This window comes from Quercus robur, chromosome 7 (genome assembly GCF_932294415.1).
Source record: "Quercus robur chromosome 7, dhQueRobu3.1, whole genome shotgun sequence".
Lineage (NCBI taxonomy): Eukaryota > Viridiplantae > Streptophyta > Magnoliopsida > Fagales > Fagaceae > Quercus > Quercus robur.
This window is the reverse complement of record NC_065540.1, coordinates 1,029,311-1,045,798: the sequence shown is the minus strand read 5'-3', so window position 1 is coordinate 1,045,798 and position 16,488 is coordinate 1,029,311. Positions and strand designations below refer to the sequence as shown.

Here is a 16,488-nt window from a genome sequence, read left to right as displayed (position 1 = left end):
GTTTTCCCCTTATATAAATATCACGCCTCACAGCCTTATTTCGCTATTTCAACCTCGAAGATCTTTCAAGAGAGAACCCGTCGCTTTTACTCACGATTCGCTCCGTCAGCTCTTACCAATACCGTCACACTTTGTTTTATTTATTCAAGATCTATTTCACCTGTAAGTTCCTTTTCCTTTCTGCTTCCTTTTTATTTTTATTTTTGCCCAAGAATTTTTTCTTTTATTGAGAACGTCAGTCTAGGAACTTAGGGTGTATCCGTCACTTGTAGGTAGTCAGATGTCAAGTGACGCGTCGAGTGATCAGTCGTCAGTCCGCGATGGAGCGGGCTACGACGAAGTCTTTGGCTCAGGTCAAGAGTCCGACGGCTTTTTGGAGTCGTCAGGAAGAGAAACGTCCGCCCAATCCCTTAGTATTGACGTAGAGGACCGTGTTGAGGGAGTCAGGGAAGAGGTGTTAAGTGAGGTTGAGGTCGAGAGGGTCGACAAGGAAGTTGTTGACGACGGGACCTGGGAGGAAGGTGACGTAGAGATCGATAGTGACGAAGATAGGGGTGACGGTAGCGAGGTTAGTAGTGACGGTAATGAGGATGAGGATGACGAAGAGTCCAGTGAGGGAACTTCAGGGAGTTCTGGAGGTAACCGTCCCTTCATCCTTCCAGAGGAGTGGGCCGTCAATAAATTTCTCCCAAAGATGAGCAACAGAGTTTTTTCTGAGTTGCGTATCCGTTTCCAGATCCCAGATCACATTCCCCTCCGTCTCCCTAAAAAGAATGAGAAGTGTTATACAGGGAGGACGGCTGATGTGGGGATGTATGACGCCATGTTCGCAGCTGGCCTTAGGCTCCCACTGACGGCTTTACACCGTCAGCTGGCGGATTTCTTAGGATTGTCCGTCAGCCAGATCTCTCCGAATGCCTGGAGGATCTTTATTGGAGCTGAGGTTCTTTGGGGTCGCTTGAGTGGGGGGAACCGTCAACTTTCGCTAGACGAGTTCTTTTACTGCTACAGACCCCAGCACAAAGTATCCGCCAAGGGGACATATCACTTCGCACCTCGTGAAAAGAACTTAAGATTGGTGTTTGATATGCCGGATTCAAATAGGAATTGGAAAAATAGATTTTTCTTTGTTAAAGGGACGGACTGGGTGTGTCGCCCGGATGAATGGGATAAGTTGCCCGGGGGTTATTTTGATAACACTTGGGCTTATATTAGGGAGTCAGGTTGCCCCCGTCTCTTTCTTTTTACCGTCGCTTTTCATTTTCACCGTCTCTTTTTAACACTGTTTCCTTGTCTCAGCCATCACTCGTCCGGAGGTGTCTGACGAACAGAGGGATTTCATCCGTCGGATACTCACCATCTCACTTGAGCAACGTAGGTGTAGGGACTTGATAACCCTAGACACTCTACATTTGTATTGTGGTGGTCCTGAGCCGACGGTCGAAGCACGGAAGTTGGAAGAATTTTCAAGAAAACGTAAGTAAATGCGTTATTTAATCCGTCTGCTACTATTCATCCGTCAGATTACTTATCCGTTAGCTTTCTTTTTGCAGAGATGGAGGCTGCGAAGCAAAGGGTGAGGGCCGCTGCCGCCCGTAAGAAGGAAGAAGATAAAGCTAAGGGGAAGGATGGAGCGTCAACTCCTCATTCCTCCTTGAAGGGCTCAATCAAGAGGAAATCTGACGGAAAGGATGATCCTCCTTCCAAGAAGGTGGCCGTCACTCCTACGGACGCGTCCTCCCAGAAGTCACCTCCCAAGCTTAGTCACGGTGCTGGGAAAGGAGTGATGACTTCTTCTGGTCCTGTCATTGAGGGGCCCCGTTGCTTGCTGACTCACAAAGATCATGCTGTCGAGAGTCTGGAGTCTCTTATCAAACAGACGGATCTGGATCCTTGTGCTCAGCTTGGGACGGATGACCTGGGGGCGTCAGCCTTCTTTGATATTGCACGGGTATGTTTCCTACTTTGATTAATCTGATATTTTTCCTTGCTTAATAGCTGACGGTTGTATTTCCTTCAGGCCTTGGTTCGTGTTAAAGCACTCCAAGATCGTTGCATGGCCAAAGAAGGCGTCGTCTCTCGGGTGAGGAGGCACAACTCCACCTTGATGGATCAGCAGGCGCAATACAAGGAGGCCGTCCGTCTCTTAAACACAGACCTGAAGGATGTGAAGGAGAAGCTAGGAGAAGCAGAGGGTGAGCAGAAGAGACTTGAGGAGGAGGTTTCGTCTCTGCGTGCGCAGGTGGTGACGGCTGGGGCTGACGCAGTTGAAAAGTTCAAGACAACTCAGTCCTTCATCGACTCTTGTGCTGATTACTATGGCGCAGGTTTTGATGATTGTCTGAAGCAAGTGTCGTTAGCTTATCCGGAGCTGGATCTGTCTGGAATCACCATGGACACTTCCGTTCCAATGACTCCTGCCGCTGACAGAGATGACGAACCCCTTAGCTTGGATTCCTTGCTTAACGACGCTGGGGTTGTTCTGGCCCAGCCTGCTGTTGCTACCCCTGCTGGGCCTTCAGATCAGATTGTGAAGGATAAAGCTGACGGGGTCTCCAAGGACGCTCCTGCCGCTTAATCCTTCATTAGTTGTAATTTTTGAACAATGTCTTTAAGTGCCCGTATGTTTGTTGGGGCTTTTCGTTTGTAATTCAATCTATCCCTTGTTGTCCGTTACTTTGCACATATACACTTGTCTTTTTATTGTTTGACTAATTTTAATGTGATCGTCTATTATTTTGTATTTTAGCCTTTTTGGTTAGCTCGTCATCTTTACAGGCTTGTTGGTTGGAGAAATTTATTTGTAAGTAGTCTCATTTTTTGGTAAGACCGTCAGCAAGTTGACCGTCAACCATATAAATTTTCATCCATTGGACCGTCAGTTTTGAGGGCCCGATCCATATGAGAACTCTATTCATTGGACCGTTAGCTTTTAGCTTTAGCTTTTTCGGTCCGTTATTTTGATGGCGATTAGCCTCGATGCCTTTTGACATCTCCGTTGGTCCGTCGGTTTTGAAGGCTTGATCCATATATCTATTGGACCGTCAGCTTTTAGCTTTAGCCTTCTCGGACCATTGTTTTTTCTGGCTTTTTTAGCCTTGATGCCTTAACATCTTTCATTAGTCCGTCGGGTTTTTCCTTGGTCCGTGAGTTATGGACTTAGTCGTTCTTGGGTCGTAAACTTAGTGGACCGTCGGAGGAAAGATATACTTCAGTGATTTCTGAATAAAACTCCTCTTATTGCCATGCATTTAAATAAAAGTAATTAAAACCAAACCCTGCCCCTTGGGCTAAAAAAAAAGTATTGTTGCGAAAAAACTAAAGTAAACGATAAATCTGAGGAGTTAAACTATAATTTGCTGAAAAATAAAAGAAGTTGGTCTTCATGCTGCTGCTTCTATTGGTAGTACTTCCGTAGGTGCTCGGTGTTCCATGGATGTGGTAGCTTCTGTCCCTCCAATGTTTCAAGGTGGTAAGTACCTTTTCTCTGCCACGACGAGATTCGGTAAGGACCTTCCCAATTAGGGCCGAGTTTCCCTTGGGTAGGGTCCCTAGCGGCGCCCATGACCTTCCTAAGAACAAGGTCTCCGACTTGGAAGTCTCTGTGTCGGACCCGAGAGTTGTAGTATTTGGCCATGCGATCCTGGTACCTAGCGAGCCTTTGTTCTGCTGCTGCCCTGATCTCATCCACTAGGTCGAGCTGTAGTCGCATAGCTTCATCGTTTTTGTCCTCATCATGGTTGTGTACCCTATAGCTTGCGAGTCCGACTTCTGCCGGGATGACTGCTTCGCTTCCGTACGTCAAGCGGAACGGTGTTTCTCCTGTTGGTGTTCTTGCCGTCGTTCTGTATGCCCATAGTACACTTGGCAATTCTTCGGGCCATATACCCTTTGCCCCCTCGAGCCGAGTCTTGATGATCTTGAGCAAGGATCGGTTTGTGACTTCGACTTGTCCATTAGCTTGAGGGTGGGCGGGGGAGGAGTAGTGGTTCTTTATTCCCAACTGTGAGCAAAAATCCCGGAAATGGTCGTTGTCGAACTGTCTCCCGTTATCCGAGACAAAGACTCTAGGAATGCCAAACCTGCATACGATGCATCTCCAGACGAAGCTCCGAACGTTTTTCTCCGTAATCGTGGCTAAAGCTTCAGCTTCCACCCATTTCGTGAAATAGTCGATGCCTACTACCAGGAATTTCAGCTGCCGCATAGCTGTAGGGAATGGTCCCATAATGTCTAATCCCCATTGTGCGAACGGCCATGGGGCTGTCATTGGGGTCAGCTCTTCGGTTGGTTGTCTAATAATATTGCTGAACCGTTGGCATTTGTCGCAGGCCCTGACATAGGCTTCGGCGTCCTTCTGCATAGTGGGCCAATAATACCCTGCTCGTACAAGCTTGTGTACCAATGATCTGGACCCTGAGTGGTTTCCGCAGATTCCTTCATGTACTTCTCTCATGACGTAGTCCGCCTCTTCCGCACCCAAGCATCTCAGATACGGTCGGGAGAAACCTCTCTTGTATAGGACGTCTTTTATCAGGACGAACCTTGCCGCCTGGATTTTAAGTTTCCTCGCAACTTCCTTCTCGTCCGGTAAGACCCCGTTTTTTAGGTACGAAACCAACGGCGCCGCCCAGCCGCTGTCGGAGCATATTTCCTGCATATTGCTGAGATCTATTAGCGGGGAAAGCTGTACAAAGGAGAGTACATTACCAGGGACGACCATTCGTTCTGCTGAGGCGGCCTTCGCGAGACGGTTTGCTCGCTCGTTTTCCTTTCTGGGAATCTGGATGATTTTGGCTTCCAGGTCGCCCACTCTTGTCCTTACTTCGTCAAGGTACTTCTTCATCTTTTCGCTCTTGCACTCGTAGTCTCCATTTATCTGGTTGGTGATGACCTGTGAATCGCAGTAGACGACTACCCTTGCGGCTCCTGCTGTTTTGGCGAGGTCGAGTCCTGCTATCAGTGCCTCATATTCTGATTCATTGTTGGTGGCGGGAAAGTTTAGACGGACCATACATTCAATGGTGTCTCCTTCAGGTGATAGTAACACAATGCCGGCCCCTGCGGCTTGCCTGTTGGATGATCCGTCCGTGTGTATGCTCCATTGAGGGGACTCTGCTGCCCCCTGGTCCTCGTCATGGGTGAACTCAGCTATAAAGTCGGCGACAGCCTGTCCCTTGATGGCGGTCCGCGGACGATACTGAATGTCAAATTCGCTCAGCTCGATCGCCCATAATGCCAGTCGGCCCGCGGCCTCGGGGCTGCTCATTGCTCGCCGTAAAGGCTTGTCAGTCAGGACATTTACCGTGTGAGCTTGGAAGTACGGTTTGAGCTTTCGGGCTGCCGTAACCAATGCGAAGGCAAGTTTTTCCATCGGCGGGTATCTTTCCTCGGCACCGCGAAGCGCTCGGCTTGCGTAGTATACGGGTTTTTGCACTCTTTCTTCTTCTCTCATCAGGGCTGCGCTAACAGCTGCGGGGGAGACGGCCAGATAGAGAAAAAGCTCTTCTCCCGGCTGCGACGGGCTCAACAACGGTGGAGAGGAGAGGTAAATCTTCAATTCTTCGAACGCTTGCTGGCATTCGTTGGTCCATTCAAAGGATTTTTTCAATGTCCGGAAGAATGGCAAACACTTGTCCGTTGCTCTTGACACGAACCTGTTAAGTGCCGCTATTTTTCCATTTAGGCTCTGCACCTCCTTTATACTTCTTGGCGGTGTCATTTCCATAATGGCTCGGATCTTATCCGGGTTCGCCTCGATTCCCCTTTGAGACACCATGAATCCCAAGAATTTTCCTGCCGTTACTCCAAAGGCGCACTTCCCTGGGTTGAGCTTCATATTGTAGGAGCGGAGTGTATCAAATGTTTCTTTGAGATCTCCTAGATGATCTTCCTCCCTCCGGCTCTTAACTAGCATGTCGTCCACGTAGACCTGGACATTCCTCCCAATCTGTTGTGCGAACATTTTGTTCATGAGCCTTTGGTACGTTGCGCCTGCGTTCTTGAGGCCGAAGGGCATGACCTTGTAACAGAATAGGCCTTGGCTAGTTACGAACGACGTTTTCTCCTGGTCGGCTTCGTGCATTCGGATTTGGTTGTATCCTGAGAAAGCGTCCATGAAGCTCAGCAACTGGTGTCGGGCCGTGGAGTCTACTAGGACATCGACCCTGGGTAGGGGGTAGCTATCCTTGGGGCAAGCTCTGTTAAGGTCGGTGAAGTCCACACACATCCGCCATTTCCCGCTCGCTTTCTTCACCATTACTACATTTGCTAACCAGTCGGGATAGTACACTTCCCTGATGAAGCTTGCTTCCCGTAGCTTTCTGACTTCCTCTGCTATGGCTAGGTCTCGCTCCGGGGCAAACACCCTCTTCTTTTGTCTGACGGGTGAAAAGGCGGGCGACACATTCAGCTTATGCACCATGATTGAAGGATCTATTCCTGGCATATCTTCATGACCCCATGCGAATACGTCTTGATTTTGCCTAAGGAATGTTATGAGCTCTTGACGGGTCGTGGGGTTAGCGAGTGTTCCAATTTTGGTCGTTCGGCCAGGATCGGAACTGTCAAGGGGTATTTCTTCTAGCTTCTCAACCGGCTCCGTTACCGTCCGGTGCTCTTCTATACTTAAAGTTTGAACCTGATCCTCCATTTCCACCATGGCTATGTAACATTCGCGCGCGGCCATCTGACTCCCGCGCAACTCCCCTACTCCGTAGTCAGTTGGGAACTTAATCATTAGGTGGTAGGTGGAGGTTACTGCCTTCCATGAGTTGAGCGTGGGTCGCCCGAGGATAGCGTTGTAAGCTGATGAGCAATCAACAACCAAGAATGTCACGTCCCTGGCTATCTGTTGGGGGTAATTACCCACAATTACGGATAAGGTGACCGCGCCTAATGGGAATACTCGGCTCCCGCCGAAGCCGACTAGCGGGGCATTTGTTGGGATCAGTCGCCCCCTGTCGATCCTCATCTGCTGGAACGCGGTGTAGTATAAGATATCTGCTGAACTGCCATTGTCGACGAGCACCCGGTGCATATTGTAATCTCCTACACGCAAGCTGACGACGAGTGCGTCGTCATGTGGATGGTGAAGGCGTCGCGCGTCTTCTTCTGAGAATCCGATTATGGGACCTTCTCTTCTTGCTATCTTCGGCACAGCTCCCGTCAGTTGAACATTCTGTATCATCCGGAGATAGGTCTTACGGGCCTTTTTGGATGACCCGGCAGCGGTCATCCCTCCTACGATCATCCTTATATCCCCAATTGGGGGCCTTGGTCGCTCATTGTCCCGTCGGGGGTGCTGGTCTTGTGCGGGGGGATCCGCCCTCTCCTTGCTAACGAATCTCTGCAGCTTTCCTTGTCTAATAAGGGCTTCAATCTGCTGCTTGAGGTCATAGCAATCTGCTGTGTCGTGGCCGTGGTCGCGGTGGAATCGGCAGTACTTATCTCGGGAACGTTTGTTGGGGTCACTCTTCAGCTTTCCTGGGAACGTCAGCGATTCCTCGTCCTTGATCTGCATAAGGACTTGATCTATCGGGGCTGTCAGCGGAGTGAAGCTTGTGAACCTTCCCCCCGGGGGTTTAGGGCGTCTTTCGTCCCTTCGGTCCGCGGTTCTTGCCTTCTTTCGGTTTTGGTCCTGCCGACCGTCTTCCTGCCGTTCTCTTTTTCTAGGCCTCTCTTCCCGAGCTAAGAGTGCATCTTCAGCGTTCATATACTTTGTGGCACGATAAAGCACTTCTGACATAGTTTTTGGGTCGTTTTTGTATATGGAAAACAAAAACTTGCCCTTCTTCAAACCATTTGTAAATGCCGCGACAAGTATCTTGTCGTCAGCTTCGTCGATCGAGAGCGCCTCTTTATTAAAACGGGAGATGTAGGCTCTTAGAGTTTCGTCTTCTCGCTGCTTCATACTCATCAAGCAAGCCGTAGACTTCTTGTACCGATGGCCTCCAATAAAGTGTGCGGTAAACTGAGCGCTGAGTTCTTTGAAGGTGCTGATGGAGTTTGGGGCCAGTCGACTGAACCAAATTCTTGCTGCGCCCTTTAGCGTTGTAGGGAAGGCCCTGCACATGATGGCGTCCGCTACTCCTTGAAGGTGCATTAGGGTTTTGAAGGTCTCCAGGTGGTCCAGTGGATCCTTGACCCCGTCATAACTGTCTATCTGCGGCATGCGGAACTTACTTGGCAATGGGTAGGCGTTGACGGTAGTGGTGAACGGCGAGTCCGTTCGGTTGACAAGGTCGTCAAGGTCGCTCGATACTCGTCCCTTGAGAGCATTCATCATAACCTCCATTTGTTCCTTCATGGCTTGCATCTCCGCGAGAACGAGGGGCGGAGTGGTTTCCGCGAGGGAGGGGATGCTCGTGTTCTGTCGTTCAGGTTTGCTCGGGGCGTTGCTGGCCTGGGGTCCTTCCTGGTTTCTCCTGTCAGCGCTGGTTCCTTCCTGCTCTGCTCCTTGGTTGTTGGGAGCTGCATCCTTCTGTCTCAGTTGCTCTTCTAGGTCGTGATTTTGCTTCGTGAGGCGCTCCACGGCGGCGGCGAGAGTCCTCACCTGTCTTTCAAGCGCGGTTGTAGGAGTTTCTTCTTCTTGAATGTCGTTGTTGGTCGCCATTGAGCGAGTGAGTACCATGTAACTCTCTTGTCTTGAAGGCGAGAACGTGCTAAAGCTCGTTCCCACAGACGGCGCCAACTGATGATACCGAAAACAATACCACCAATGAGTCGCACGCTCCTCACTCGATCGCAAATGGCACCTGCACAACGAGAAGGAGTAACCTAACAGAGAGCACCGGTGTGGTACCGGCCAAATACCCTCCGAAGGTCAAGTTAGAACTATTCTCACTGCTCTAGAGTGCTAGAGAGGGTAAAATTATGCGTACCTTGGGTAACGAGAGTGCTAAGGTTTTTATAGTAGCGAGGGTCATCCCTCTTTTCCTTGGAGTAGAAGTCTTTTCCTTATAGGAGTCCTTTTGGGCGTATTTTCCGGGATCCTTTCCTTATAGGAGTCCCTTTGAATATTCTCTTGCGTGGGAAACAAGTCAACTCTTGACTTATCACATGGGAAGCAAGTCGACTTCATGATTGGACCGTCGGCCTCAACACATCTCCTTCAGCTTTTTGGGCGTCACTTGATCAAACCGTCAGTCTTGGAGGCCATCAAATCCAACCGTCAGCTATTGCTCCGTCTATTTATTGAAGACAGCATAACACCGTCAGTATGAGGCTCTCTCCTTTTTATCCTCATCAATAAGCATAAACTTCAAATGATTTATAGATGGCTTTGCATTCCAACTCTGCTACTCTTGTTTGCAAGATGAAATTAATGTGTTTAAAAGCTTGGACCAATGTCGTAGCTAGATTGTGCATGTGAAATATAGCTGAAAGAAATGTTCGGTCAATTGCATTAGCAATTTAGCATAGATGTTAAATCATCATATGCTGTGTAGAATATTTGTTCTTATCAATTAAGATAGATACTTCTTTTTGATAATAATTAAGATAGATGCTTCAATCCTAATAGTTTTGTTATGTTCATTTTCATTCAAAGATTATCATTAAAAACCTAATGCATGTAAAGGTTTAGCAATCCTGGTTTAATTTACAATCTTGGCAGTGAAATACTAAAAGCTAAACCCAATATATCGAATTTAAGATGATTACAACAACAATTTGAATCTAGTTTGTCTACGACATACAGAGAAAAAAAAAATTAAAAAAATAGATATTTATGATAATAAAAAAGAGAGAACATTCATTTAAAGCAACTAGTGAAACTTCTATTATATAGAATATATAGCATATGATAGTATATAATTTGCGTTGGCTTTTGACATATGGTAGTATTGCTTGACTAATTAAATATTGGAAGGTTATTATTTAGATTCCAAAAGAATAAGTAGCATATTAATTAAAATCAAGGATAAATTACATGTACCGCAAAATTAGACGTATTCAGTTATTATATGCTATTATTTTTTTGAGAAGAGAGTTATTATATCTAATTTTACAGAAATGATACTTTGCCCCACAAATGCTCAAAATGATTGACACACTGCACCCCGTTATTTTTGGGGTGAAGTATTAATTGTTTTGATCATTTGAGAGGTTGGAATTGGGGTGAAGTATCAATTATTTTGATCTTTTGGGTATAGCAAGTCTAATCTCTACAACTTGAGGGTGTCAATGTAATTTACCTATTAATTAATAGAACAAGTTTGATAATACCAAAAATTGTCAATTGGGTCACTCGTCTAATCTAAAGCTTTTGACGATCGTTTAAGATCTTCAAGAAAATATAGAGTTGATCGAAGAGATCATTGAGTTGTGCCCTGTGGGGAAGCCTCTGATGCTTAAGTTAATATTAGCCCCATATATTTTGTATATAAATAGTATTTTTTAAGATTTTTCTCATACCTGAGCAAATAAGGCAAATTTATATTTTTATAAGTGATTTAGATAGTTATTATACATAATTGTAGGTGATTATTACCCTAAATGTAACGGTCATTGTCTTGATAGGAGTTTAAGACATTTAGGTAATGATCACCATTGAATATATTGAATGTGTTTGAGTGGTTACTTATCTTTCTTTGATGGCTTACTAGTGACTTAATGTCGTCTATTAATGTAGACGACCAATTAATTTTCCTGGACTCATCAAAGCTGTTAATTTATTGATTCCACGTAAACAATCGTTCAATCACATTTATTAATCACCAAATCTAAAAATAATAATAATAAAAGAAATAAAATCAATACACAAATTTTGGTGATAAATTGGAAATCTAATGAAGAGCCTTTTTAAAGGAAAAAATCACTTAGGGGGATCCAGCCCCTTAGAAAATTCACTAGAAGAGACAAAGATAATCAATCAAAACATACAAAACTTATGTAAATTAAACACAACCTCATTCTTTCCATCGAGGTGGCCCGGAAACTAGAGAATTGTTTTGCATGAGACTTCTTTATGAATAAATCTCGTTCGCAACGTCAAAACTCTAGACAGTAGATTCTCAAAAAAAAAAAAAAAACTCTAGACAGTAACTATAGCGACCCACTATCGAAAAAATTAACTCTCTGGGTTTAAAAATATGTAGTCTAAGCTTAAGGGTGAATGGCAATGTAACAAGTTTTATGTTTAGGAACAGCTAAAGGGTGGTAGCATGATGGTAGGAGTCTTTTGAACCATCAACCTTACGAGTTTAAGGGTTGTAGTTTGAGTCATGACGCTTCAGTTTAAAATATTGTGCCCACATGGTAGTAGTGGAGCCATAAATTTATTTTTAGGGAGGCCATATATAAATTTTTTTTTGGTATGAAATGTAAAATAATAATGTGCAATTTTTTTTTTGGCTTTTTCTTTTTGCTTGAAAGGCCATAATATATTGTTAAGTGGACCAAATTATGGACCAAAGTGTAATTTTATTGGGCATAAAAAAACTTAGGGTGGTTACAAATATTTTTTTAAGTGTAGACAATGTTTATTATCAAGTATGGGGGCCAAAATGATAAGATTTTTTTTTTTTTAATTTTCAAATTATTTAAGATATTTCTAATTTTTTTTTTCAAAAATTTAGGGGGGAGGGGGGTGGGGGAAGCCCCCCTCAATCCTTTAATAGCTACGTTACTGCCATATGGATGGACCCAAACAGCTTTAGTGGTCCCACATCATAAAATTTGGGTTTAAGTGGATCAAGGTAATGATACCGCACTGTATGAGGCATTTTTTTGTTCATCAAAAAAAATAAAAAAAGTTTTATGTTTACGAAGAAAGTTGTATAATCACAAATAAGGACTTATCTATTTTGGCTCAGGGAGAAAGGCTTTTAATGGGGCTTATATAAGCAGGTTTAGGTTTTGGTATAAGTTAATTAAAGACTTTTGAAACTTCTGAATAAGGTTTTCACAATTTCATTCAAGTGAGTTTTGCACGAATTTTTTTCATGCTTAATTGTTCCATTCGAGCGAGTCTTGATTTTGCTCGACTAGAATTACTGGTCTTCAAGTTCTCTAATCTTGACAAACATTTGCACATCATAAAAACTCAATTATAATAGATTACAACCCTCTTAAATCTTAACACATGGTTTGTCTTTGTCACATGAAATTTGCCAATCTCTAAAAACCTCACAAAGATGCTGATATATGATCCACAAACAAAATTCTGCAGAAGGGCCTTGTACATGCATATAATTTTAAGCCCCAACCCAGCTAGCCTCGGATGTTATATAAATTCTTCACAGCCCTGGCCCATCCTGATTCTGGTCCGCTCTTCTGGTCCATACTCCATAGTCCATACACACTCATAACTATAGAAAGAAAATAAAATGCTTTTGTAGTGTAGCAATCATGATGTAGGTTTGTCCTCTAACCTCATTTCCAGTCAAGTGTCAATTATTGCTGCTTAAAATTCCAAAGCAAACCCCACACCCACCGTTCACGAGGCACTAATCTAGTAATCTTCTGCATAAAGCTGCTTTAAATACAAAACAAAAAAACAGGAAAAAGCAAAAACACAAAAAAAACAGAAACAGAGTCTGACTACTCTCTCTCCTCTCCACCATGGAGAACGCACCCTCAGTTCTTCTAAGCTTCGAACCAGCCCCCTTCCCCGCATCGCCAAGCAGCGTGGACTTATCTCCTCTTGAGTTCGTTCTCGCTCTTATTGCCGTGGTCACCATCCCAGCCTTAGTCTACGTCTTCTTCTTCGCCGTGAAGTGCCCTCCAAACCCTTTTCGAGGACGAAGATACCGGAGCTCCTCGAGCGAGACCGATGGAATTAGTAACTTAGATGGGGTTGCAGATGTTGTTAAGGTCGAGAAAGAAAGCAGCCACGCTAGTAAAGATGTTGTTGGTAGTGAGTGTCCTGTGTGTTTGATGGTGTTCGTAGAGGGTGAAGAAGTGAAGCAACTGAGTGTGTGCAAGCACTCTTTCCATGTTCCTTGTATTGACTTGTGGCTCAATTCTCATTCTAACTGTCCCGTTTGTCGTGCTTCTGTCTCTGTTAAGCAAGGTTCGTCGGATGCATCTGATTTGGTTTGAGTTTCACACTACTATTTACCATATATCTCTGGCTAGATTCTTTATCTTCTTCTTATTTTTGTTTCTTTTTGCTTTTTCTTCGTTAATTTCTTAGGGGTCGGGAAGAGATCAATGTTTTGTTTTATGAATTCTGTTTGCTTTTCAATACCTTCATCACCGACAAGTTGTAGTTATAGTATTGTTGTTTGAAGGAGAAAAAGATGAGGGAATCCAAGGTAGACAAATAGGGTTAGTGATGTCAAACACTGTGTTTCGACATCCTTGTCATTTTTGTTTTCAACAATTTTTAAAATCTAAAAATTGTTGTTCATGTCTTAATTAATTAGCAAATTTAATATCTTGTTTGTTTACTGTAGTGTGACACCTTTCTGGGTATAGCTAAAGCATTGCTACTTGAGAGATCCAAAATTGGATTGGACATTGAATAAAATTATGACTACTACATTCATAGTTTGAGATGAAAAATAGGTTGAACATGGAATTCAGCCCTTAATTAGAACTGGTAGCTCCCACTGTTTGGTGACTATGAGTTTTTTATTTTTATTTTTATCACAGTACTAACTACCAAGACAGTATGATTACTTTGCTGAGCTAGGTGTAACTTTAATTAATTCGTTTGAATTTTTTGCTCCAATATCTAGTTTAGGTAGACCAATAAAACCCATTAACCTCAGGCTAAGAGACATCGAATGACAGCTTACCAAATTCGTTAAATAAGGTTCAAGCAAGACAAGAAATAACAAAAGGGAAAAATTATTCTTTTTTCACCCTTATCTTTCATCCAAATTACACTTATCCGTCCAAATTATCAAAACGTACTATTAATCCCCTAATTTGAGAGTTTCGTTACAATGTGCCCCCTACCATCTAATTTGGGGTTAAGTCTGAAGGAAAACACGTATGCAAATCAACAACAACTAGTAGCTTACAAAACTGCCATCAATGAACCCTCTCCTACACAACCATAAACACCACCTTCCTCACTGGCATTGACCAAAACTCATTCTCACTAGTACCATTAGTGTTGCTTGCTGCAAAAGCAAAACCCTCCATTCTAACCATCGAACTTTATAGAGACCCCAAAGTACCCTTTGCTCCCGTTTTAATTTTTCCCAATGCCATCTTTGTCACTCTCATTGTTGCCTCATCGGCTCTTCAACAATCTCATCGTTGTCAAAAATATTGCTGGCATGAAGTTCGTCGTCACCTCTAACATGATGTTGAAGAATGAAGAGGAGGTAATTTTCTTTTAGATGCTTAGAATTTATTTTATGGAAAATGTAGAATTTTTCCCAAGAAACATATGCTAATCTGAACATATTTTCCCTAGAATGTTTGTGAATTTAATTTATGTCAAATTATTTCATTTATTGTTGAAAATTGGATTTTATTTATTTATTTTAACAATCTTGGAAATTGGAATTGAGGGAAGAGATTGAAGTTGTTGGCAAAATTTGTTGTAGGTTTGGGATGGCATTTCTTGACGCTTGTTTGGTTAATGAGAAAAAAAAAAAAAAAAAAAGTCTCTTTCTTTGATGTTGGATTCAATTATCAATTTATTTCCGTTGTCTTTAGATATCAAATAAGTTTATTGAGCGGTTTTGCAATCTGGGATGATGTAATTTTTAGTTTGGATTAAGTGGGTTAGTAACTTAGTATATATAATCTACTTTGTGAAACGTGTGAGAGTGTTGCTGGGTTTGCTTCCTTGACTGGGTCTATCTGTTTTTTACTTCTTTCGCCTTTTGGGTCAACGTTGGTGTAATATGCAGTTCGTTGTCATCTTTATCTTTTTTTTTTTTTAAAATGAGAAACCAGTTTGTTGTCATCAATTGCTACTTTTAGATTGGTGATAAGAAAAGAGACCTAAGGGGTATTTTAGTAATTTCAAATGGTGAAGATTACCAAAATACCACTTTATTGTTTAGATACCACGTGATTTTCAAGTGCCTACATTTTTCGTTAGACTTTACAGTTTAGACTAAATCAAACTGTAGAGGGAATACTGAAACAAAAATATAACCTTGGGTACTGCAAAAAAAAAAAAAAAAAAAAAGATATATATATATATATATATATATATATATATATATAACCTTGGAAGATCAATATTTCTGTGTTTCGATAGTTTGAGAGGTTAAAGATAAATGTGAAAAAGTGTAATTTTAACTAACCAACAAAAAAGTAAAAAAAAAGAAGAAGAAACAAGTAATAAATTAAGATGGGAATACCACAAGCACTTACTCTAATTTTATCAAAAAGTAGTCGCAAACTCATTCGATACATGGGAAAATGTAATATAATTATTTTATAATAATATAATGTAAAATTTATAGGTTAAATAGTGCATGTGTTATCTAAAAGTATTTTTCTATTTTTATAAGTTTAATGTAATGGAACATGTGGGGTCCAATAATTGACGGGCCAGGCCCACTTGCTGATGGAGGGTCCAAAGGCCTAAGCCGAAAAAGGACATGGTCCGAGCTCAAGAATAGTATGGCCCAATTGGCCCGGAGAAGCAGCCGAGGACAGTACAGTCCTCGGCTGACCCAAGAACAAGGGCAAAAAGGTAAAGGAACATGCTTGAAGGGAAATCTAAAATATCTAAGAAAGGCTTCCTTTGCCATCTTCCCCATGCATATCTCTGCGCCTAACAGAGCCTTATCCATCAACTTTATCAACTACTCTCAACGACTTAGGTCTGGGACTGATGGGACAAGTATCAGTCCTGAAAAGGTCGACTCTACACGTGGACGAAGGAAATTGAACGCATGCTAGTATAAAAGAAAAAATATGTAACCTAAAATAGGGCGGGAGTTCTTTCTCTAGGGCTCCAGTCCCACGGGGAGAGAGAGGGGTTCCAAAGGTGAGTACACCTGAACCATGTATGAACAGCTTAACAAAACCACCGCCGGGTAAACATGACTTAGCCTTTCGATCCCACTCTCTACAAATGAAATTGTATGGGCCCATTCACGTCCTGACCCAATTACAATTTCGGTTCGTTCTGGAACGTGACCCTACAATTGGCGCCGTCTGTGGGAAGGCTTGCGCGTTAGCTCGAGCGGTGGCGAAGTTGAGCTTCTGTCGAACAAGGGACTACGAGGGTGCCTGTATCACCGGCGACACATTGTTGCTATTCCAACATAAGCTCCCACTAGGGGTTACGTTCCACGGTGTCAACGACATGGGCAAGCCTAGGGGCTTCAAACATCAGGCCAGCTTCCCCCACCTCATTCGAGGAGCTAAACCTTCGGAAGATAAGCAAATAAAAGAGAATACAAGTTTTGGATAGAATCAAGGCCTTGTATGGTCTTCGGACCCAAGCCTCTGGGGAAACCAACTACTTAAAAAGAGGATACAAGTTTTGGACAGAACCAAGGCCTTGTATGGTTCTCGGACCCAAGCCTCTGGGGAAACCAACTACTTAAAAAGAGAATACAA

The 16,488-nt window shown here is 43.3% G+C and overlaps 3 protein-coding genes across 3 annotated transcripts; all 3 read left to right on the top strand.

Moving 5' to 3' along the window:
* The first annotated feature begins 13 nt into the window (after positions 1–13).
* LOC126691619 (uncharacterized) lies at positions 14–1,692 on the top strand. The gene is made up of 2 exons (XM_050386664.1): positions 14–1,476; positions 1,554–1,692. The coding sequence occupies exon 1, from the start codon at positions 281–283 to the stop codon at positions 1,322–1,324; it is 1,044 nt and encodes a 347-aa protein (XP_050242621.1). The 5' UTR covers positions 14–280; the 3' UTR covers positions 1,325–1,476; positions 1,554–1,692.
* On the top strand, positions 1,556–2,917 carry LOC126690764 (uncharacterized). Its single transcript, XM_050385893.1, has 2 exons — positions 1,556–1,951; positions 2,021–2,917. Exons 1-2 carry the CDS (start codon positions 1,556–1,558, stop codon positions 2,576–2,578), a joined length of 954 nt encoding a protein of 317 aa, XP_050241850.1. The 3' UTR covers positions 2,579–2,917.
* Positions 2,918–12,418: 9,501 nt separating this feature from the next.
* On the top strand, positions 12,419–13,394 carry LOC126691617 (RING-H2 finger protein ATL33-like). Its single transcript, XM_050386662.1, has one exon. It carries the CDS (start codon positions 12,565–12,567, stop codon positions 13,042–13,044), a length of 480 nt encoding a protein of 159 aa, XP_050242619.1. The 5' UTR covers positions 12,419–12,564; the 3' UTR covers positions 13,045–13,394.
* The last annotated feature ends 3,094 nt before the right edge of the window (positions 13,395–16,488 follow it).